Raw genomic sequence first — 23,446 nt, forward strand, 5'->3', positions numbered from 1 at the left:
AGAACATTTTTTATTAATGTACAGAATCCACTTTCCATCACAAGTTGCAATGCAGTCGAGAAATGGATTGGTCTGATTACAGAGAGGCAGCAACAAGCAAATTTCATATCTGTGCATTTTCTGATTTTCCTATTGCATGCAAATGGTTGCAGTCCTTTTGCCAGTTCTCAAGTGGTTTTAAATGGATCTTTCTCAATGACAGATGGGCATCCACTACCTCTTATGATCTTCAAGGTTCAGGTCTCCACTGCAAAATCGTTTGAACCATTTCCAAGCTGACCACTCACTGGTCATTTCTTCAAGCTGTTTTACATCCATCTGTGGGTATGGAGAACTTTTACTTATACAGAATGCAAGTTATACACCTTGAATCTTTTGAAATAAAGCAAAATATAAACTTCAGTTTTCTCATCAAAATAACAATATCACTAAATTAATTAAATAAATGTTTTATTAGATTGAAAAATTCAAATTGCTTTACAATATTTGGTTTATATTTGATGTCAACAGTATATTTTTGTTCAGTAAAAAGAAACAAATCCTACTGCAAATTACAAAGTATCCAAACTCTTCACACAAAATTCTAAAATGAAAAACTTTATGCTAGAATTAGGATAATCTGCACACAATAGTAGGAACAAGAAGCTTTGCAATTTTGTACACAATCAAACATTAAAAAAAAAATTTTTAATATAACGTGGAGAGGAGTAAATTAAAATAATGACTGAGATTCTTGGGTATTTTTTAAAAAATTTTATATTGAGCATGATTAAAAGTTCAACAGAGGCTTACAACTAACTAAAACTACTGCAAGGTAACCCTTTAATTTATGATTCAGTGTTCAAATCTCTTTAGAATCAGCAGGTACCATTAGTAGTCTTACTGAATTAATTTACTCAACTAAACTCCTCTCCTCTAAAAGGATTTAAGAGCAACTAAGTAAAAAAAACAAATTAAGTGTCAAGATCTTCCAGGTGTAGCTTCACAGCAGATAAATATAAAAAGGTCATCCACAAATGTAATACAATTACAAATGGTTACTGAGTTATTGGGTGACCTGTGTAAGGTATTATTGTTGTTTTTGCTTTGTTATTCATATACAAGTTAGTGTAAATTAATTAAAGAACATTTTTGGTACCTTAGAATGACCACAGCCAAAACATTGGAGTCTAGACACATATCTGCAAATATGTCATGACCATCCATAAAAATGTTATAGAAAATTTGTAAATATTTACTTCTGATCCATTAAAATAGAGAAGTGGTGATCTGAGATGCTTCCAATTAGGAAACATTTTGAAAGAATATAATAATGAAGTGTAATATATTCTAATAATACTTTTGAACAAGAAAGACTGTGTCTTGTCTTTCTTAACTTCATAGTATACAAGTTTACTTGTTAATTGTCATATATAAAATGCACTAATTTTGGGTGTTGCTACAATATTTTGTATGAATACAATAAAGTGCAATTGAAACTTTTTACTGTGAAAACCTGAAATCTTTCCACATACAACGGTAATTATGTCTCAGGTTGTTAATTATATTCATTGCAACCACTTCATTTACTGCAGATATTTTTTAAATATTCGAGAAACACCGCCCTTCAGTGTTTATCCCTATTTATGTAATACATATATTGTCTTTTTTTATATATATACAAAATTACATCAGCCCAATGTACGCTTCCTTGAAGATGGTCAGGTCTGCTTTAAGAGAAATTTGGTTGCTATTTGTAACAACTCAAGAAACCACAAAGAAACATTCTCTTGGTTCAAAGTAAACTTAATTCATGACGATCCCATCTTTTTGTATACCAAGAACTACATTGTCCAATACATCCTACCAATTTAAAGATGCCAAGATATGATTTGAGAGAGATTTAGCTGCTATTTCTTGCAGTTCAAGTGACTATCTAAAATCTCTCTTGTTGAACCCCAAGACCATATTGTGAGGCAACAATACAGTATGCAGGCCCAGATGTCTGCAAGAAAACTCTCTTATGCTTTCATATCATTCCTTCAAAGAGGTGGTTGGTGTAAGAGGCAAAGTGAGGTATGAGATACTTCTATTTCATTACATCAGAAAGGTAGTTCAGTAAAAAAAAAAAAAGGGGCTGATAGTATTTTAGCTACATACACAGATTTACATACATAAGCTCCATTATAATTAGAATTATTTTAGTAAGTGTTAAATTAAAGATTCACTATTTTTTTGTTGTTTTGTTTTAATCAAAATGGGAGATTCAACTTGGTCTGTAATTTTTGTATGTGGAATAAATCCTTCGATTCAGTTCAACAAAATGCAAAGACGAACATTTTGCATAGAAATCTGGAAATGTGTAATGCAGCTGTAGATATCTGATTTGATAAAAAAACAGAAAATGGTGTTAACAGGATCCTTTTAATTAATATGCCTATAAATTAAATAGCCCAAACCAATACCTAAACCTATTGTTGCCCATCGACTGAAAGATGAGCTTTTTAATATTGATTGCCAATACATTGTTTTCCTAATGGTTTCAATTTCTTTCAACAAGCGACCTACTGAAGCCCTCTCCAGTTGCTGTTTGTGGTACTTCAGTAAGTAGGGCCTTCGGTCTTCAGAGAAGTAACGGCTGTCAATTCCTAGCATTACTAATCTGTTCAGCAGTACAATAAGACTGATGTCTGCAGCAGTGAATCGAGAACCAAACAGCCACAACTCTTGGTCGTAGTCTGATGAGCCTAGAAAACAAAATAAAACAAAACATGAGTATCAGTTACCAAAGTCGAAAAGCTGACAGGTATGATATTTTTGTCTCGAAAATAAAATGGAAAAATCAGAAAGAACATAATTCGTAGGCTAATCCTTCTTGTACGACATGGTTTAAAAAAACTTTAAATCAAAGACATCCAATATCATGCCACCACTATGTGTTGTGAAACTTGTTGGAAACTTAATCAACGATGCTATTGTTCCCAAAATGTGTATGTGTGTAGTGTACCGTTGGCGATTTTTTTTCTTCCGTCTTCCCTTCTTTGGATCTTTCCTTTTTCTATGTTTCTGACGAAGAGCTCCACTCGAAACGTTAAACCCTCCTTCTTTCCTGAGCGTTCAATAATACTATATTTGTTCCACTACCTTGCGTTGTGTTTTCATGTTTGGATTAACTATATATATATATGTGTGTGTGATAGTTGGATCATCACATAGATGATGCTATTTCAGATACTGAAATAAATATAAATTAGAAAACTTTTTTACAGCAGGATTAGAATTAAGATAGTTTGTAATGTAAACCTGTTTGTTTGAGGTGAGAAAGTTATTTAAAATTTCTTGCTTCACTACTTTAAATATATTAAATCATTTTACACCAATCACTCTTTTTAAACTGTGACTACACAGTACATGTGAAGGCTCAAAAATGAAACCTTGTATGACACAGTGTAAATGGTTTAAGAGAAAAATTGGGTATAAGAGTCATAAGATGTAGTGTGCAAGAAAGAAGACTGCACTGGTATGGTCATGTGATATGAGTAAAGATGAGGACAGTGCATAAAGAAGTACCAATCTCAAATTGTGGAAGGAACCTGTGAAAGGGGTAGACCCAGGAAGACATGGGACAAAGTGGGGGGAGATGAATTTTCAGATGTTGAGTCTCATCAAGGCAATGACAAAGGACTGAGATCTCTGGCGATATTCTGTGCTTGAGAAGACAAGTTCAGTTAAGTAAAATCCTGGCTATCCATACATACAGGCGTGTTCTTTATGACCATGCCCCATTTCACACAATTTGGCCTCATTCAAAACACCCCCACAACTCTTCTTTCCAACACCTCACTACCCACGATAACCACCCACTGCAGGCCCCTCCACTCTCCCACATGTGCCTATCTGCACACACTCTATGATCTAGCATATGTACCATACCTCTACCCACTTTGTACCCATTGTCTTTCTTACTCTTTCTCTCCTTCCTCGTCCTACTGGGGTAGCCAAATATCTCTATAGTAAGATAACTATCTCTGTCCCTCTATTATACTCTCACCTCACTCACAGCCACTACCTTCAGTTCCACTCCCTCTCTCAGTTGAAAGGTTTTTGTCTTGCAACCTACTTGGTGACCCCCACCCCACCCACAAGTGCCATGTAAAAAGCACTCAATACATTCTGTTAAGTGGGTGGCGTTAGGAAAGGAATCTAGGTGTAGAAACCATGCCAAAACAAACAAATGGCACTTGGTGTAACTCTCTGGTTTGTCAGCTCCTGTTGAACCAGCAAATGATGATGACGATTTTTAAAAAATTATTGCAGCACTCATTACTTATTCACAGAATCTTATATATATTTCAATTCATAATATGTCTCACAGTTGGTTAAGCTATCATTCACTGATAGGTCGATTAAGGCTGTATCAAGTCCAGAGATCAGTTGCAATTCCCACTATAGTCTATTTTCAATTTAAATTTCTAGATTGTCTCCCCTGGATTTCTTGTCAACAAATTATATATTTATGTGTGTGTGTAATGCACACGTGTATTTGTTTGTACCAGTGTCTTGTCATTATGTGATGGTTGGAGACAAGCACCACTGTCATACATGCAGTGTTGTTCACTCCCAGTTTTCTGTGGAAAACATGTCTGGCCATAGAAATCTAGTCACAGAAAATATACCTCACCAAATTCCATCTGACCCACACAAACGTGAAAAGCAGACATTACATGATGATAATAATAATAGTATGAAGTTGAATTTGGTGTTTCTGGCAACATCCTTCACCAACCAAATTCTTGCCAACAGAAATCACTTTCTCTTTCCAGATATAAAATTTAATTCAATAGATAGAAAATCGAATTATCAAACTTCATATAGGCGCAGGAGTGGCTGTGTGGTAAGTAGCTTGCTAACCAACCACATGGTTCCGGGTTCAGTCCCACTGCGTGGCATCTTGGGCAAGTGTCTTCTGCTATAGCCCCGGGCCGACCAATGCCTTGTGAGTGGATATGGTAGACGGAAACTGAAAGAAGCCTGTCGTATATATGTATATGTATACATGTATGTGTGTCTGTGTTTGTTCCCCTAGCATTGCTTGACAACCGATGGTGTGTTTATGTCCCTGTTACTTAGCGGTTCGGCAAAAGAGACCGATAGAATAAGTACTGGGCTTACAAAGAATAAGTCTCGGGGTCGATTTGTTCGACTAAAGGCAGTGCTGCAGCATGGCCACAGTCAAATAACTGAAACAAGTAAAAGAGTATATGATTATTTTAATCTATGGCTTAAAGAGAGAACCGAATCTGCTCATGTCCAATACTAACAATCTTCAGTATTCTTTACTGCTAGGCATCACTCCTTCTCTTCCAACTGAATCTTCATTGATATCTACCATTGCCACTTACTATAGTCAACCATTCTCTTGGTATTCATTATTCACTCTCTCTTACCATCACCCGTCTTTATAGCTACCCTATAACATTATCCATACAGTTTCTTATTCAATGTGTAGTTATCAATCTCTCTCTCATTGCTCCCATTCCTATCAAACTCACATTTACACTCTCTCTTCTATTCACTCCACTCGGTCATGTTCGATTTGAAAGAAAAGGACAACAGAGTAGAGAGGGATATCTAGTCCTGCAAGGGACAAAGCTGCCTCTCTAGTGTTAATACCATGATAACAGACATCTAGTAGATACTGTAAAGTGATTGGCAAACAGAAACAAAATAGAGTAGATAGGACCCATTTTAGTCTTGCTGAAGACATGATAACCTCTCTAGTACTGATAACGAAAGACACCCAGGGCACCCTGTATAATAATTGTTGTTAGGAAGAGCATCCAGTCAATTGAAGCTATACAAAAAAATGGAATCCATGAGTAAGATGCAATTCTTTGACCCATCTGGGACATGAAAAGCAGATATAAAACAATGATATTTATGTAGATACACACACACACACACAATACTAAATTTTTCTTAAGAGTAAAAAAGAAATCAAACTAATATCTTTGAATTTTGCTTTAAAGATATTACAACCAAAACACCTTTTCATTTTTAAAAAGTTTCTGACCCTGTATATGATACAAGTACTCTCTGTATTGTGATACAGCCCATGTAGATTCTTGATTTGGTAAACCTTCACATATCTTTATATATAAAAGAGAGGTTGTGTGTCTGTCTCCTACGATTTAGATTCCTAACTACTCCCACATTTTGCGGTGCAGTGTAACCAAAAGCGGGTATCTTATAGTCATGATTCATATCGAGCCCTTCTGGGTATTAGCGCACGTCTACAATTTAAAAAAAATTTACCATCATTTTTTTCCATTTTAATGCATTTTTCGCTATTATATAAGGGAAGTAACTCTCTAAAAATGTCAACGATTTAAAAAAAAATTTACCACAATTTTTTTTTCTATTTTTAATGCATTTTTTTCTATTCTTTGGCTATAACTCTCTAAAAATGCTTATATAGTTATTTCCCTTACAAACCCGAGCAACATCAGGCGATACTGCTAGTTAATACTAGAACCACATGCCTACTATCTTCTCATTTTATGTAAGATTACAAAGGATATTTATCTCCTGAAAACAAATCATGTACAAAAGTATAAAAAGATAAAAGATATTCCTGTTAAAATAAAAATGAAAGAAACACAGTAACTGACCTTCTGATGATGACATGATGAGGGTTTCCATTTCATCAAGGATATCCTCAAGATCTTCAAGTTCTTGCATTACTTGTTCAATGTCCATAATCTGTTCAAAACGTTGAGCTGTCTGCTGACTTTTAGAAAGATAAGTATCACGGAAACTTGGATTTTTCTCTGCAAGTTTAAGCATTGTTCCCAGTCGGGCTCCATAGTTTTCTGCAATAAATATGGTAATAAAAAAAATCTCTAAGAAAATGAAGCAGACAGGAGTGGCTGTGTGGTAAGTAGCTTGTTTACCAACCACATGGTTCCGGGTTCAGTCCCACTGCGTGGCACCTTGGGCAAGTGCCTTCTACTATAGCCTCGGGCCGACCAAAGCCTTGTGAGTGATTTGGTAGATGGAAACTGAAAGAAGCCCGTCGTATATATGTATATATATATATATATATGTGTATGTGTGTGTGTTTGTGTGTCTGCATTTGTCCCCCTGGCATTGCTTGACAACCGATGCTGGTGTGTTCATGTCCCCGTCACTTAGAGATTCGGCAAAAACAGACCGATAGAATAAGTACTGGGCTTACAAAGAATAAGTGCCGGGGTCGAGTTGCTCGATTAAAGGCGGTGCTCCAGCATGGCCGCAGTCAAATGACTGAAACAAATAAAAGAGTAAAAGAGAGACACAATCAACCTAATTTTTAAAGCATCATAAGTGTATGCATCTGCATACACACATACACAGACCACTCTGAACTACTATACACTATGCACTTAAATGACCTTATGGGAATACTGCTATTGCAGCAGGGGACACTTGATTTTTTAAGTATTGCTTTCTTTTTGAAAGACTTAATGATAAACTAAATAAAAAGGCTTCTTTTTAACCCTTTAGCATTCAGATTACTTTGTCAAATGTAATGCTTATTTGTTCACATTTTCTGAAATTCATCATGTATTACCTTGTAGCTTTGAGATTTCAAAAATATGATTGTCTATTTTTAGAATGGCATTACAGGCTAGGTGTGAGAAGCAAGATCTGGCCAGTTTGAACATAAAATAGATGGCATATTTGGGGTAGATATGGCCAATTTTAGATGCTAAAGGGTTAATTATCAGAAATAATGATTTAAGTGAATTCATAAAATTTATAAATATCATAATCATCATCATCATCATCATCATCATTTAACGTCCGCTTTCCATGCTAGCATGGGTTGGACGATTTGACTGATGACTGGCAAACCAGATGGCTACGCCAGGCTCCAATCTTGATCTGGCAGAGTTTCTACAGCTGGATGCCCTTCCTAATGCCAACCACTCCATGAGTGTAGTGGGTGCTTTTACGTGCCACCGGCACGAGGGCCAGTCTGGCGGTACTGGCAATGGCCACGCTCGAAATGGTGTTTTTTATGTGCCACCTGCACAGCAGTCAGTCCAGCGGAACTGGCAACGACCTTGCTCAAATGTTTCGTTCAAGTGCCAGTAAAGCGACGCTCATAACGATCACGCTCAAATGGTGCTTTTTACATGCCACCGGCACAGAAGCCAGACATGTTATGAGTAGCTTAATATTGGAAGTCAAATATTTTATTTTCACTGCAGTGTATTTTTCATTTCAAAAACCTTAGACAGACAATTCAAAAGTAAAACATTGTAAAATAGTAACAAAAAGACATATGAGAGCGAAATTATTATCTGTCACAGGTTAACAGTAGTTTTGTGACAATATTTATTTATGTCCCTTTAGATACTTTGCTTTTTCATCCTTTCAGAATCAATAAAACGAGTTTTATCTAAATTACTGTTCACTCTACCAATTAACTGATAGTAATAATAATAATAATAATTGTGTCCAGTGCTCAGGTGCACTACAACTCATCTAAAGTGTATATATAATCAGGTGTAGTTTTGGCAGATTTCGGAAAGCATGAGGGCCTTAAAGGATGCAGTGTCATGGCAGTCAACAACTGACGCAGGCAGTTTATTCCATGCTTCAGCAACTCTGAGCGTGAAAAAATGTTTCCGAAAGTCATGGGAGCTGTGTTGTTTTCTGACTTGTACCTTGTACCTATTATACGAGAAATCATTAAATCATTATTATTATCATTATTAAGTAAGGGCAGTGGATTGGTAGACTTGTTACAGCATTTTCTACAGTCCTCATCATGACTATTCTGCAGAAAACTAATAAATAACATCAAAAATGCAAAGGAAACATTTTCCCAAAAACTGAATGATGTTAATGGAAGAAGATAGGAAGACCAAATTTTAAATAGAATATATCCAAATAAATCAGTATATATTAAGAATGTATCATATGTAAAACATACGCAAAAATTTGTTTTCTTTTTAAATTTCCATGACAAATATTGGGTCATCCCATAAATAATAGGTTTTCAACTGCATGAATTAAAAATCAGAGGGGGATGGGATAAACTACCTGCATCAACTTGCTATAAAAGCAGGTAATAATTTTACCTTGTACTTATTCTTAATGTAAGCTTTGAAGAGTGCAGTTTGATTTTAACAGTTATTTTTTCAAAGCTATAATGGAAGATAATTCATGATGGAGTTATACCCAATGACTGGCATAGCAACACCATAGTCAACTGCTACAAAGGTAAAGGTGAGGTTTTAGACAGAAATAACTACAGGAATATCAAACTGCTGGATCAGGTGATGAAGGTCACGGAGAGGGCCATAGCCCAACTAATTAGGGAGAGAGTCTGCTTAGATGAGATGTAGTTTGGCTTTGTGCCAGGTAGAAGCACCACCAATGCTATATTCCTGGTATGGCAACTGCAGGAGAAATACCTAGCCAAAGATAAACCCCTATATTTGGCTTTTGTGGACTTGGAGAAAGCCTTTGACAGGGTCCCCCGATTCCTTATCTGGTTGGCATTGCGGAAACTAGGGATTGACAAATGGTTAATAAGAACTGTACAGGCCCTATACAGAGATGCCATTAGAAGGGTTAGGATTGGAATGAGTATAGTGAAGAATTACGGGTAGAAGTAAGGGTCCATCAAAGATCAGCCCTCAGCCCCCTCTTATTCATCATAGTCCTCCAAGCAATAACAGAGGAATTCAAGACAGGTTGCCACTGGGAGCTCTTCTATACTGATGACCTGGCCTTCATAGCAGAATCCCTACCAGAACTAGAGAAAAACTTCAAGTGTGGAAGCAAGGTTTAGAATCGAAGGGCCTTAGAGTCAATGTTGCAAAGACCAAAAAGTTCTAGTAAGTAAGAAGGTGAACACATCACATACCCCTTCACGTAGGTGGCCCTGCTCGATCTGTAGAAAAGGTGTAGGTAGAAAATCCATAAGATGTACCCAGTGTAAGCTATGGACACATAAGAGGTGCAGCAACATCAAAGGAAGATTAATAATGAAGATAGCTTTCACATGCAGCTGATGCACAGGGGCAATAAACACCACAGATGCTCAGAAAACAGATTCCATCACATGCCAGAGGGAGAAACTAGAAGTAGTTGATAACTTCCCCTGCCTAGGTGACTAAGTCTGTAGTGGGGGTGGATTATCAGAGAGCGTTACCACTAGAATAAGAATAGTCTGAGCAAAGTTCAGAAAGCTTCTACCCCTACTGGTGACAAAGGGCCTCTTGCTCAGAGTGAAAGGTAGATTGTACGATGCAAGTGTGTGAACTGCCACGCTTCACGGCAGTGAAACATGGACCATGACAGCTGAAGTCATGCGTAGGCTCAAAAGAAATGAAGCTAGAATGATCCGCTGAATGTGTAATGTCAGTGTGCACACTCGACAGAGTGTAAGCTCCCTGAGCGAAATGTTAGATATAAGAAGCATCGGATGTGGCATGTAAGAGAAACGTTTGCATTGGTAAAGTCATGTACTGTGGATGGATGAGGAGAGCTGTGTGAAGAAGTGCCACTCCCAAACAGTTTGGTGGGATATGAAAGGTTTAGCCCACTCTGAACTTTTAAACTCAAACCAAACGATGAGAAAGGAGATCTATTGCAAACAGCTTAAGTCAGCGCTAGTAAAAAAAATGACCATATTTGGTTTCAAGACAAAAGGTGTTTTTCCATCAGGATAATGCTCGGTCACATTCCAAAAGCTGGAACAATTTGAATGGGAAACAAAGCCCCACAAAACATATTCGCCAACATTGCCCCCTCTGACTCTCATTTATTCCGCAGTCTTCAAAATAATTTGGATGGCAAAAATATGAATTCTGTAGAGGAGGTCAGAACAGTACTGGAGGAGTATTTTATGTCATAGACAAGTGAATTTTGGAAGAGGGACCTTGCAAGTCTACCAGATAGATCGAAGAGCAGTGTAGAACATGAAGGAGAGTATATTTTAGATAAAAAAGACTGTTAATTTTGAAAAATAAAGAAAGTATTAAAAAAACACATTATTTATGGGATGACCTAATATATTTTTTGTATTATATAACTACAAACACATTTTTGGGGGCTTGGAATCAATGTTTAAAACACCTAGTAATCCCAACAACTTATTAAGATAGTCATCTGGGATTTATTATGTGTATGTTAATGTATGATGAAATAACTTACCTTTCATTGTTTTCTGTACATAAAACGGTAATTTACAACCAGTTATAGAAAGCTCTTCATGCATAATAATTCCATATGAAATAATTTCTACTTTGACACAATTTAAGAGCTTTCTTATTCGTGATACTTCTTGACCAACTTCAAAAGACTCATCAGGAACAAGAGTAACAACTAACAAGACAAAAGGAAAAAATAATAATAATATTAAAGAATATTTCATAACAAATGCATATCAACAATATTCTAGGGTTTATATTCAGGGCTATAATTTTAAAATATTTTCATTTTTAGATTAATGAAAATTTCTCAGAGCTAGCAATGCATAAACACACACACACACACTTTTCCATTTAATAATAATAATGAAATTATTGTATACAGTGCTCAGGTGCACCACAACTTGTCAGAAAGTGCATATAGAGTATATGCAGTAATGTACAAATGTCTGGAAAGCGAACAATGTATGAGTCAGATACATGCTTGTGTGTGTATGGAGGGGAGAAAATCAGGTGTAGTGTTGGCAAATCTCAGAAAGCATGGAGGTTTTGAAGGATGCAGTGCTCCGACAACTAACAACTGATGCCGGCAGTTTGTTCCATGCTTCAGCAACTCTCAGCGTGAAAAAATGTTTCCTGAAGTCATGGGAGCTGTGCTGTTTTCTTACTTTGTAAATATGTCCACGGGTGTTAGATGGGTGGAGTTTGAAAAGGTGCTCAGAGTTATTGTTTGTACGATGGTTGATAATTTTATGGGTGTCTGCCAAGTCAGCTGCCAGACGTCGGAGTTTCAATGTGTCCATGCCCAGGGAAGTAAGGCGTTCAGGATATGGCAAATGCCTGATGGAGGGTATTCTTTTGGTTGCACGTCGTTGAACAGCTTCCAGACGATTGATATCCTGGGCAAGATAGGGGTTCCAGACCGGTGATGCAAATTCCAGGTGAGGTCTTACCATAGCTATATAAAGCCGCAGATAGATAGCCGGAGAGCGGCTCACAAAGGATATTCACACATTCACACAATCTTTCTGTAAAAGCAAAATCCATTAAAAAGGATAACAGAAAAGAAAAAAAACAAGAGGTATTATAACCACTTAGCTACATTTGTATACTGGGATACAAGTAAATGTGTCACGCAAAATATAAAAAAAAAGGGACTTTCTCACCTGATTGAACAGTCGATTCTAAGTAATCAATAATGTTGTCTGATTCAACAATAACTTTGTCTCCATCTTTCAAGGCGGGTATTTTTCCTTTAGGATTGATTTCCAAAAACCAGGGTTCATTTTGTTGACCAGCAAGTAAGTTTACATAATGTCTCTTGAACGGAATTTCTTTCTCGTACAGAGCTAAAACAACCTGTGAGATAAATATCAAATAACTGATTAATTATCTCAGTCTAATAATAGTCATGGAAAATGTAAAGTATTTAAAAATTTAGCTAGTCTCACATTTATACTAAGAACCATCATCTATTTCATGAACATTTAAACCTTAAATCAGTTTTTTAAGTAGTTATTCCTGGTTAGTCAGCTTCATTAACCCTTTCGTTACCGTATTTATTTTGAGATACTCTTTTACTTGTTTCAGTCATTTGACTGTGGCCATGCTGGAGCACCGCCTTTAATCGAGCAACTCGACCCCGGGACTTTAACGGGGACATAAACACACCAGCATCGGTTGTCAAGCAATGCTAGGGGGACAAACACAGACACGCAAACACACACACGCATATATATATATATGACGGGCTTCTTTCAGTTTCCGTCTACCAAATCCACTCACAAGGCTTTGGTCGGCCCAAGGCTATAGTAAAAGACACTTGCCCAAGGTGCCACGCAGTGGGACTGAACCCGGAACCATGTGGTTGGTAGACAAGCTACTTACCACACAGCCACTCCTGTTCTGTGTTTCTTTGAATTACTTTAAATATAACAAAGAATTTAGTAAAATAACTTAGTTATTATTCAGCTAGTGTTAGGAACATAAATTGTGACTACAGATTGGTGGAAGATTTTAATTCAAAATTTATAAAAACAAGACATTTGTACTCAGAGCCAGAGCTGGTTTCAGCCGGGTTGGTAGCGAAAGGGTTAACATAAGTTGTACATAAGATAATCCTCTCTCAGACTATTAATCTATGTTTTGAAATGAGATGCATTTTTGGTTGGTTTGGTATCTTATTGTCATTAGGAATCTAATTCACAGATGTGTATCTGTAACAACTTTACTTCAGTTTGCAGATTGTCAGGTTAATGCGTGTCCTTTAGTGGTTTTACAAAATCCCTTGTCCCCAATATACCAAACCATAAAAATTAATGTGATAACTGGTTTTACTCCAGCTTCCCATAGGATACACGCAAAACTTAGGGTCACCAGTTGCCACTGGATTCTGGAAGAAATGCATACTGGATTTGACAAGAATTAGGAGTATTTCTATTTCTCCATACACTATTGCTAGAGAATCACTGGCCCTATGCTGAGGTCATCGGTCCTTTTGTATGTCTTGTTTTGGCTTGCTGAGTCTCTAGCAATCCTCCTCAACAAAGTAGCCTGATGGAGATGCTGATTTAGATATCAATGACCAGATCACATAACATGTACTGGATTACAAGTTACCATTAGTAGCCAAAGCAACATGACAAATCTGGATGTGTACATAGGACCAGACTAGATTCAAAATAGCAACTTTTATTTCTAAACTCAAGGTAATAACAATCTTATTCACTCGACCATCAAATGAAGTGAAACGGTTTCAAAATAAATATTAAACAATCCTACATCTATAAAGATGATGTTAATAGTCAGAAAAATCCTATCTTGTTAACAACACATCTCAAATATTTGACATTTACTGAATGTTTTTTGGGGTTTTCTTTTTTTTCATAATCAAATAAAATTTTAAATGTGTATCAATAATTTAAAATAGTTGTATATTACTGAGAGTATAGATTACAAGGTTTTATGTATGACTTTAACAATAATGAAAGAAATATCCAAAGCTGAACTATTAAGGAAGTACACTCTGCAAGTCTTCTTAACAGAAACTGTTATAGCATTCTTCCTCAACCTTTTCACTCTCGTGGTTCCAGTTCTTGCAGGGTTCTCTTATGTCTACAAAAGTAACTAAGTTCAAAACTTTAGGCAGTTGTTATAACTGAATTTTTTATAACCGTTCGTGTCCGTTGCCAGCCTCGCCTGGCCCCCGTGCCGGTGGCACGTAAAAGCACCATCCGTCCGTGGCCGTTTGCCAGCTCCGTCTGGCACCTGTGCGGGTGGCATGTAAAAAGCACCCACTACACTCACGGAGTGGTTGGCGTTAGGAAGGGCATCCAGCCGTACAAACACTGCCAGATCAGACTGGGCCTGATGCAGCCTTCCGGCTTCACAGACCCCAGTTGAACCGTCCAACCCATGCTGGCATGGAAAGCGGATGCTAAATGATGATGTTCACTAAAATGACCCAAACAATCCTCTATGAAACTGTTTAACTTTGAACTGGTTGTTATTCTAAACAGTCCCAACAACAAGCAAGCAAGCAAACAAAAGTTAAGTGGCAACATTAGAATAACAATGAAATCACAAACCAGACACAATCTGCAGATGTGTTGGAGATATTTTTACATATCATAAATATCATATTACTTCAAACCTAGAAGATTAATCAGGTTATCAGATGTAAATCTGCAGTTCTTAAATGACGATATTACACTAGTCTTTTAAGTTGTGGTGAGAATTAGTATGTCTTAAACGTGTTGGGAATATGGGAGATGCTGAAGATTGAATGTAGTAGTCTCCAGGGATACAGGCATCCAGCAACAGGACCTCCGTAATGCTATGATGCACCGTGAAGTCTGGCGTAGCATAGTAAATTCCATTGTCTCGACCACGGTCAAACGATGATGATGATTATAGAAATTAATGATGTTGACCTGTTAGAAACATTACTACAGGGCATTACAAAATCAAGTGGCAATTCAACATAAAGGTGGAGAAGGTAGTAATATCAGCCAATTAATAACATTTATGATCACATGTGCTTCATGAAGGATATTTTGAAGGGAGCTATTTGTTTAAAAATGATGTTTTATAATTTTTTTTATACGTACATGAACATCGAAACAAATATCAATGGAAATAGTAGTTGTGATACCTGTGCCGGTGGCACATAAAAAGCACCATCCAAACGTGGCCGTTGCCAGCGCCGCCTCAACTGGCTTCTGTGCTGGTGGCACATAAAAAGCACCATCTGAACGTGGCCGATGCCAGCGCCGCCTCTACTGGCTTCTGTGCCGGTGGCACATAAAAAGCACCATCCGAACGTGGCCAATGCCAGCGCCGCCTTGGCTGGCTTCCGTTCCGGTGGCACGTTAAAAGCACCAACCAATCGTGGACGATGCCAGACCCCCCTGGCACCTGTGCAGGTGGCATGTGAAAAGCACCCACTACACTCGCGGAGTGGTTGGCATTAGGAAGGGCATCCAGCTGTAGAAACACTGCCAGATCAGACTGGAGCCTGGTGCAGCCCCTGGCTTCCCAGACCCCAGTCGAACCTTCCAACCCGTGCTAGCGCAGAAAACGGACGTTAAACGATGATGATGATATTTGAGCTTAGTGAGGTCAACTTTGCCTTTCATCCTTTTGGGATGTCAATAAAAGAATGAAGTACCAATCCAGGATGGTAGAGTGACAGAAGTGTAAGAATGTTGAATCAGATGCTTAGTATTCTACCAATTCCTGCCTACTTGGATAATAAGACTTAATCCATCCCTTTGCACCTTGGGTGCCTTTAGCAGAGTTCCCTTTTCTAAGTGCATTTGGACCAGGTCTTCAGTTCATGGATACCTTTCTCTTTCTCAACCATCCCAAAGGCTCTGTAAGGGAAAATGGGAAGACTGGTCTCCTGGATTATGCGGTGCAGTCATGCCACCCCTGAATGGGATGCCAGCCTGTCATAGGATTAATCATTTTTGCCAGCTTAGTAGACGAGAGCAATGTGAAATGGAGTGACTCAAGAATACAATGCATTGCCCAGTCCGGGAATTGAAACCACAATCTTATGATCATGAGTCCAACACTATAACCACTAAGTCATGCACCTCCACCTTTTTGACTAAAAGATAAATTCAGGCTAAGATTTTTTGCCAGAAATAATCAGATAACATGCAACTAAAGTAAATTTCATTATATTGCCCTTGTGATGACCCATTTGTCCAACCTGATAAAAAAAAAGGTTACTGCTACTCTTAATTGTTTGATAAGTAATTTCTCTGCTTGGAGTAATAGGAATATGACAGATGTATGTTATTCTAATTGAGACAGTGACCTTTTAATGGAAACTTGATTGTTCTAATGACTTACTCAGCAACACCATTAGAGTCTGGATTGTAAGCAAGACTTCAATATTTCTTACAACCAAGTCAGTTAAATCATTCCTACAATTAAGTGAATTCCAATCTATTGTATGGCACTGCTGTCATTTGAATACCAAATCTAATGCAGATGGACATTTCTTAGCTTCAAATGGATCTTAAGAAGGCTTCAGTTTAAGAAGTAATTGAATTGACTATCATTAACATATTCCCAGCATTTTTTTACGTTTTTCAATCCATATTGAAAAGGCGCAGCAGTGGCTGTGTGGTAAGTAGCTTGCTAACCAACCACATGGTTCTGGGTTCAATCCCACTGTGTGGCATCTTGGGCAAGTGTCTTCTGCTATAGCCCCGGGCCGACCAATGCCTTGTGAGTGGATTTGGTAGATGGAAACTGAAAGAAGCTTGTCATATCATCATCATCATCATCATCATCATCATTTAGCGTCCGCTTTCCATGCTAGCATGGGTTGGACGGTTCAACTGGGGTCTGTGAAGCCAGAAGCTGCATCAGGCCCAGTCTGATCTGGCAGTGTTTCTACAGCTGGATGCCCTTCCTAACGCCAACCACTCCGCGAGTGTAGTGGGTGCTTTTTACGTGCCACCTGCACAGGAGCCAGACGGAGCTGGCAAACGGCCACGAACGGATGGTGCTTTTACGTGCCACCGGCATATATATATATATGTATGCGTGTGTTTGTGTGTCTGTAGTGTTTGTCCCCCTAGCATTGCTTGACAACCGATGCTGGTGTGTTTATGTCCCCGTCACTTAGCGGTTTGGCAAAAAGAGACCGATAGAATAAGTACTGGGCTTACAAAAAGAATAAGTCCCGGGGTCGAGTTGCTCGACTAAAGGCGGTGCTCCAGCATGGCCGCAGTCAAATGATTGAAACAAGTAAAAGAGTAAAAGAGTAAGAGTAAAAAGAGTATATATATATATATATATATATGCGTGTGTGTGTTTGTGTGTCTGTGTTTGTCGCCCTAGCATTGCTTGAGAAAGGCGGTGCTCCAGCATGGCCGCAGTCAAATGTCTGTAAAAGAGTAAATACAAGCTCCTACTTTTTTTCAGTGTTTGTTACACACCCGTATGTGTGACATAAAATGTGGAAAGAACTTTAGCTTTTAAGTCATGGAGTTATATTTCCCATTACTCCACGATTGTGAAGTTCCTTTCTAAGTTCCTTTTTATGTGTACAAGAACTTGGTGCACTGAACACATTTTATTTCTAACTGTACCCAGCGCTGAAATTTTAGCATTAAAGGCATTTATCAATGGTAAATACTCAGAAACATGCAACAGGATGTAACTTTCAGAATGTTTGCACCAATTAATTATTCAAAATTATAAGAACAATTAACCACAAAGAAGTTGAAGTACTGTTTTTATCTCCTGAGTCAAGCCAAGCTGTTGAAAGTTTGAACCTTCATCAGAGGTTAAATGCTTATGAGTAGGTTTGATGATAGACAAGAATTTTGTTAAAAGCAAGGCAAAATTATGCAGAATGCCACACCAGTATCCAGTTGTATGTGAACCAGACATTTGTTCAATTTACATTTACCCAAGATAAATCATCATTTGTTGCACAAATAATGTTTAACCCTTTCGTATTTAGATTACTCAATCATATGCAATGCTTAATTATTCTCATTGTTTTGAATTTATCATACATTATCTCATAGATTTGAGATTTCAATGATGTGATTGTTTATTTTTAGTGACACTTTAGGGTAAGTGTGAGAGGCCTGATCTGGTCAGTTTGAACATAAAACGCATAGAATATCTGGGCTGGGTTTGGCCAGTTTGAATACTAAATGGTTGAAGCTACTTCCTCATTATCAGGCTGGTCAGGATTTATACTTTTTACATTAACATTATGAACAGATATGTCAGAATACAGTGGTTTTGGCCTGCAGATGTTAATATGGCTTAATTTACCATTTACTACAAAGCATTTCTTTCTATATACAAGACAATACAAGAATGTAATAGCCCACAATTGCTGTAATGTTTAACTTAGATCAGTTATTTTTGTTTATTAAACTTTCGCTGTGCTACAGATCCAAATACAAATGCTCACTGAGTGCACCATTGCAAGGCAAACTAGGTTTGAGACAGAGGAGGCAAAATTCTAAGGCAATATTTTTGCCTGAGTACAACTGATGTCATAAATAAAAACTATATATTAATAAATTTTGCCTCTATATCATCTTTGAATGCAGAGAATTGATATAAAAATGCATGCACATTGAGCTTTAGCAAGAAATCAGTAGCCAGTCTTCTTTGTTTATATTTAGATCCAAAACTTGGAACATGTCTGAGATGATAAGGCTTTCTTGAGATTTAGCCAATTTTTCAAAAGTGCATTTAAAAATTTTTCAGGTAGTCCAAATCATGATGCAAGGAATTTGGGCTTATCCAGTTCAAGCTTAGTGTTATCTATCAGCAGTTTTGAGTAAACTACATTAGCAATGTCTCTGTTTACTCTGTTTTAATTGTTCATTAAACTCCATCATAGTGTTATTAAATGATTATGAGAAATGTAAATCTTCATCGTTAATCATAATACTTATAATAATTACATTAGTCCAATGAAGTAAGTGAAAAAAATAATTTCTAATTCTCAGGACGATAAAAACTAATATCCTTTGTAAAGCTTCATACATGAAGAGCCTTACAGAGGATCCAGACACAAATTGCTTTCAAATGTATTCTTTTCCATAGGGATTACTCGAAAACTATCAATTCCACTTAGCTCGACAATTCATTATTTATCTACTTTTCAATCTAAAACGTTGACTGAAAAAATATTCAGTGCAGTGGGATATAACTGACAGAGAAGTCTACAATTTATTGACATATCTTTTTATCAGGAAGAAAGGCAGTTCCCATTACTCTTTAAAGGACCTTCAAGACAGGTGAGAGAGAGGGATGCACGGAAACTTGAACCAAAGAGCTCGCTCAAACGCTTGCGACAGGTAGCAGTGTTATACAAAGACAACCTATTAAGGCTACCCTGAAGTATGTCATGCAAGGATTTTAACTCAGAATGCAAAAACTGGAACAAATGTCGCAACGTTCATACTGTCTTGACCCCTAAAAGATTAAAGGCAAAATTAATTACGGCGTGATTTGAACTCAAAATGCAGGGTCGGGACTAATATGGCAAGATATTCCATCTCGACGCCCGACTCACTGAGTGAATTTACACAAATATTAAGCCAATGTACTTATTGGTGAATTTTGTATCGTTAATTTCTTAATTCAAATTATTTTCAAATATAGTACTTAGCTATTGTATTTTGATTTACAGCTTCTACGGCATGTAATTGCTATACGGGAATTAAATTATCACAAACTGCTGCTAATAGCAGTGAGCAACACTTTATTGCAGGCTACAGTGTTTATTAGTGGTTTTTGTTTCCAACGACTGCTACTTAATCAGGTCGACATTAACTATAATTAGTTGGGTAGTAAATTAAAACGTACAGCAACTTAAATGTGTATATTAAGTGGTTCAAAATTGTAGTTTGATAAAAACATCACCACTGACAACATGTATCAGAGATTAACACATTTTCGCTTCCAGGTCGTCCAAGTACGATAACTCTCTTACACACAGGTTTTATATATATATAGATATATACATATATCACGCCCTTCTGAAAATGTACACAGCAAAAGAGCTCCGCCAAAAAGGGTACCTGTTAGAAAATTAAATTCTACCCCAGTTTTCGGTTAAACTTTAAGGAAATACTGTAGGTTTAATTTCACTGAACGTAAATGAAAAAGAAGAAAATAGTCACTTTGATTGATTAAGATAGATAGACAGATATAAAATACTTGGTGAAGTAGCTTGTTTATAATGCAGTAGCAGACCCATGACATTATTACTGTGAACTGGGTCAACCAATATCAGGAAAACCATGATCAAAAGCATTCTTTCAGTAGTGATCAGTCTTCTGTTCGGACAGGAGTTTGAGGAACATTTGGCAGTTATTTCTACCAGGTGTAACGACTACGTCGATGACCCCTCATCGGTTCAATATACAAATACCAAGAAACTGAAGTAGTATCTTTTATTGTGGAAAACGATTTAATTCGAGTGAAGATTTCCCGGCTGATTAACAAAGATTTTTCCATAAGTACACTCCAAACAATAGTTCACAACCCTCTCTCTCTTTGCAGTTATTCCAATAGACTTAATTCCTTCGAACTAACCAACTCCATTCGGTCTAAAACCCACCCGATACACACGTATTTATCGTCATCCTCATTGCGTTTCATACCCGCATTAAGCATTTCCCCAATTCTATACCAGTCCACGTTATTGTTCTTTAGCCTTAGGTCTGCACTAATTGAGCAGAATTAAGATTAACTGATTATCTGTGTTGCAATCCTAAGCATCCTATTTTTCTCCACTGCATACTGTTTCTAGAACTACATTCTCCAATGTGTTCTGCTTTAATTAGGTAGGATGTGATTTAAGGAAGCTATGGCTGTTATTTCTAGCAGGTTGAGCGACTACGTTAGCACGTTTCCCCTTTTTTATAGATGCCCACCAACAAAAGTTGAAGCTGAACATTAAACATTGATTCCATCAAATCTGGGAGGGTCTACAAATGTCATGGGCGCTACTTAGGTTAAATAACAATATTTAAATAATAATAATACAAAATTCCTGTAATGAAGTGAATATCAAATCTCACCCACTGATATATTTAACGAGCGCTGACTAGCTTTTCCACTAACAAATAAGGCTGATGTGTGATTCAGTAGGGCCACACACTTACATATGTGAAACTCGACCGATTCAATGTGACAAACCTATAGCACATTTAAACGTACTAAAGTAGGGTATTTTTTACTGTTACACCAATGTCACGAAAAGTATTTACTGTCATTACATTGGATTAGCAGATAATGTAGAATCCAGGACACTGGCTTTTCTTTTTACGTATATTTAAAATCTTTCAGTTTCGTCCTTGCTTGTTCGAAGTTCAATTCTGTCCTGTTGTCGATAACAAAAAGTAAAAAAAAATACCAGTGATATAATGGTTGTACCCTAATGTAAGACATTTTAATTTACTTTGCCTCTGTCGAGGGGTGGATGAGCGATCGAGAACTTTTCGAAGTCGTCAACATGTAATGAAATCGTTTATGTCACAGTCACATAGACAACCCATCAACATATGAACCCCGACGCTCTAGTGATAAGCGATACCACAAAGCACGAATTTATGAAGTATCATTTTTTAAATTTGAGGGTTTATTTTCAAATAGAAATAATTTATTTATTATATATAACTATAAATCGTGTTTTAGTTCTTTTGTTTATGTGGGGATGAACCGGAAGAAGAGGGTCATTTTCCCACGTACGTCAGTTTCAAAGAGCTAAGATATGGTGACTTCTAGTTTAGATAGCAGCATCCTGCTAAAAAGAAAAACTCCGTATATTAAACAATAATAAAAGATGTGATCAGCTGTACAATTCTGCAGTATAAAAACATTGTTCTGTATTTTTTAAAAACAGAATTATTCAATTTCTGCAACCCTACGACTATTTCTGTCAACCCATGCATGCTGTCGGTTTGCTAAATTACGTTACACATGCATTGTTGATTACGTAGCTAAAATAACAGCCGGGTTACATTTTTATTCTGAAATTTTGGGGGGTAAGGCTGGGTGCATGAAAGTAGGAATTATTGGCAATGTTTCGTTTGTCGTAGCAAACATTGCCGAATTATTAATTTTAGTAAAATGTATTCGTACTTATATCTAAGATTGACAAAAGATGCGTCTATATTTTTGTTCACCATCTGGTCATGCTGATCTCATACACATTAAGCTTCCCAATTCAAAAGAACCTGCTACGTAGTAAACCCTTTTGTGTACTCCAGATGTTTCAGAATAATTCAATAAAACATTTCAAATCAGTTACAAGCTGTGTGTTGATTATAAATAAACTTATACGCGGGTTTTATAAAATATCAGAGATTTGCATTTAATACAAAACATTTAGAAAATAAATACACGAAGTTTTTAAACATAATATATATGAACCAGGACATGAATAGAAAAATTAACATTTCGCAAAACAGGTTTTGTTGATAAAACAGAAATTAAATAAAATAAATTTTCGATATTTGAAATGAATGAAAAGTTTGAATTTCGAATATAAATATCAGAAATGAATGTTTATATTTCAGAAACATTTAAAAACAAAACCTATAAAAGAACTTAATTTATAAATGCAATTTTTCTTCAACCACGAAGTAATTAAACGACAAAATTTCGTAATTAAAATAACTTTTTTTTTTTTTTCATGAGGTGTGACAAACATCAAAAGAACCATCAACAAAGGAATTAAAAAAAAACAAAGAATAACTTTGAGATTCTGCGTTTTAACATATATGGGAACACATGTATCGAAAAAAATTGCTATTTTAAAATTGCAAAGCACTTATCGTGGAAATATATTCTTTTGTGACACATTACCTTTTGCGAGTAGAAAGACAAGGGATGAAAGTACAGCATGAACCGGTTTTTCATGCTTGCGGCAGTGACCTTGCAGGGACTTATACTGGCGCGTCTGCTCGACGGCGTACTGCCTGGTCGGCTGGATGGCCGTGACATAATGCTATCAATGGTATTTATCGCAAACAGGAATAGCTGGTTTACCAAGAGTATTTCGACGGGTTTGCGCGATAGAACAAATGATCTAACTCAAATATACCTATCTAGTGATGGGGGAATTACCTATAATGGGAAAATGACATTCACTGATTGTCTTTAACTCGGTTCCATCGGTTACTTTTTCCTGATAGTTTCCCAAAATTGGAATTCGAAGAAGAGAAACGGAAAACGAACAAAGGATACCTTTA

At 36.9% G+C, this 23,446-nt stretch overlaps 1 protein-coding gene across 1 annotated transcript; it reads right to left on the minus strand.

The window, feature by feature from the left end:
- Window positions 1-747: 747 nt before the first annotated feature.
- Window positions 748-23,396, minus strand: LOC115210974 (ganglioside-induced differentiation-associated protein 1). Its single transcript, XM_029779800.2, has 5 exons — window positions 23,061-23,396; window positions 12,356-12,548; window positions 11,194-11,364; window positions 6,651-6,851; window positions 748-2,726 (listed from the first exon to the last, which is right to left on the minus strand). Exons 1-5 carry the CDS (start codon window positions 23,196-23,198, stop codon window positions 2,404-2,406), a joined length of 1,026 nt encoding a protein of 341 aa, XP_029635660.1. The 5' UTR covers window positions 23,199-23,396; the 3' UTR covers window positions 748-2,403.
- Between the last annotated feature and the right edge of the window lie 50 nt (window positions 23,397-23,446).

The sequence above is a fragment of the Octopus sinensis genome, linkage group LG4 (genome assembly GCF_006345805.1).
Source record: "Octopus sinensis linkage group LG4, ASM634580v1, whole genome shotgun sequence".
Classification (NCBI taxonomy): Eukaryota; Metazoa; Mollusca; class Cephalopoda; order Octopoda; family Octopodidae; genus Octopus; species Octopus sinensis.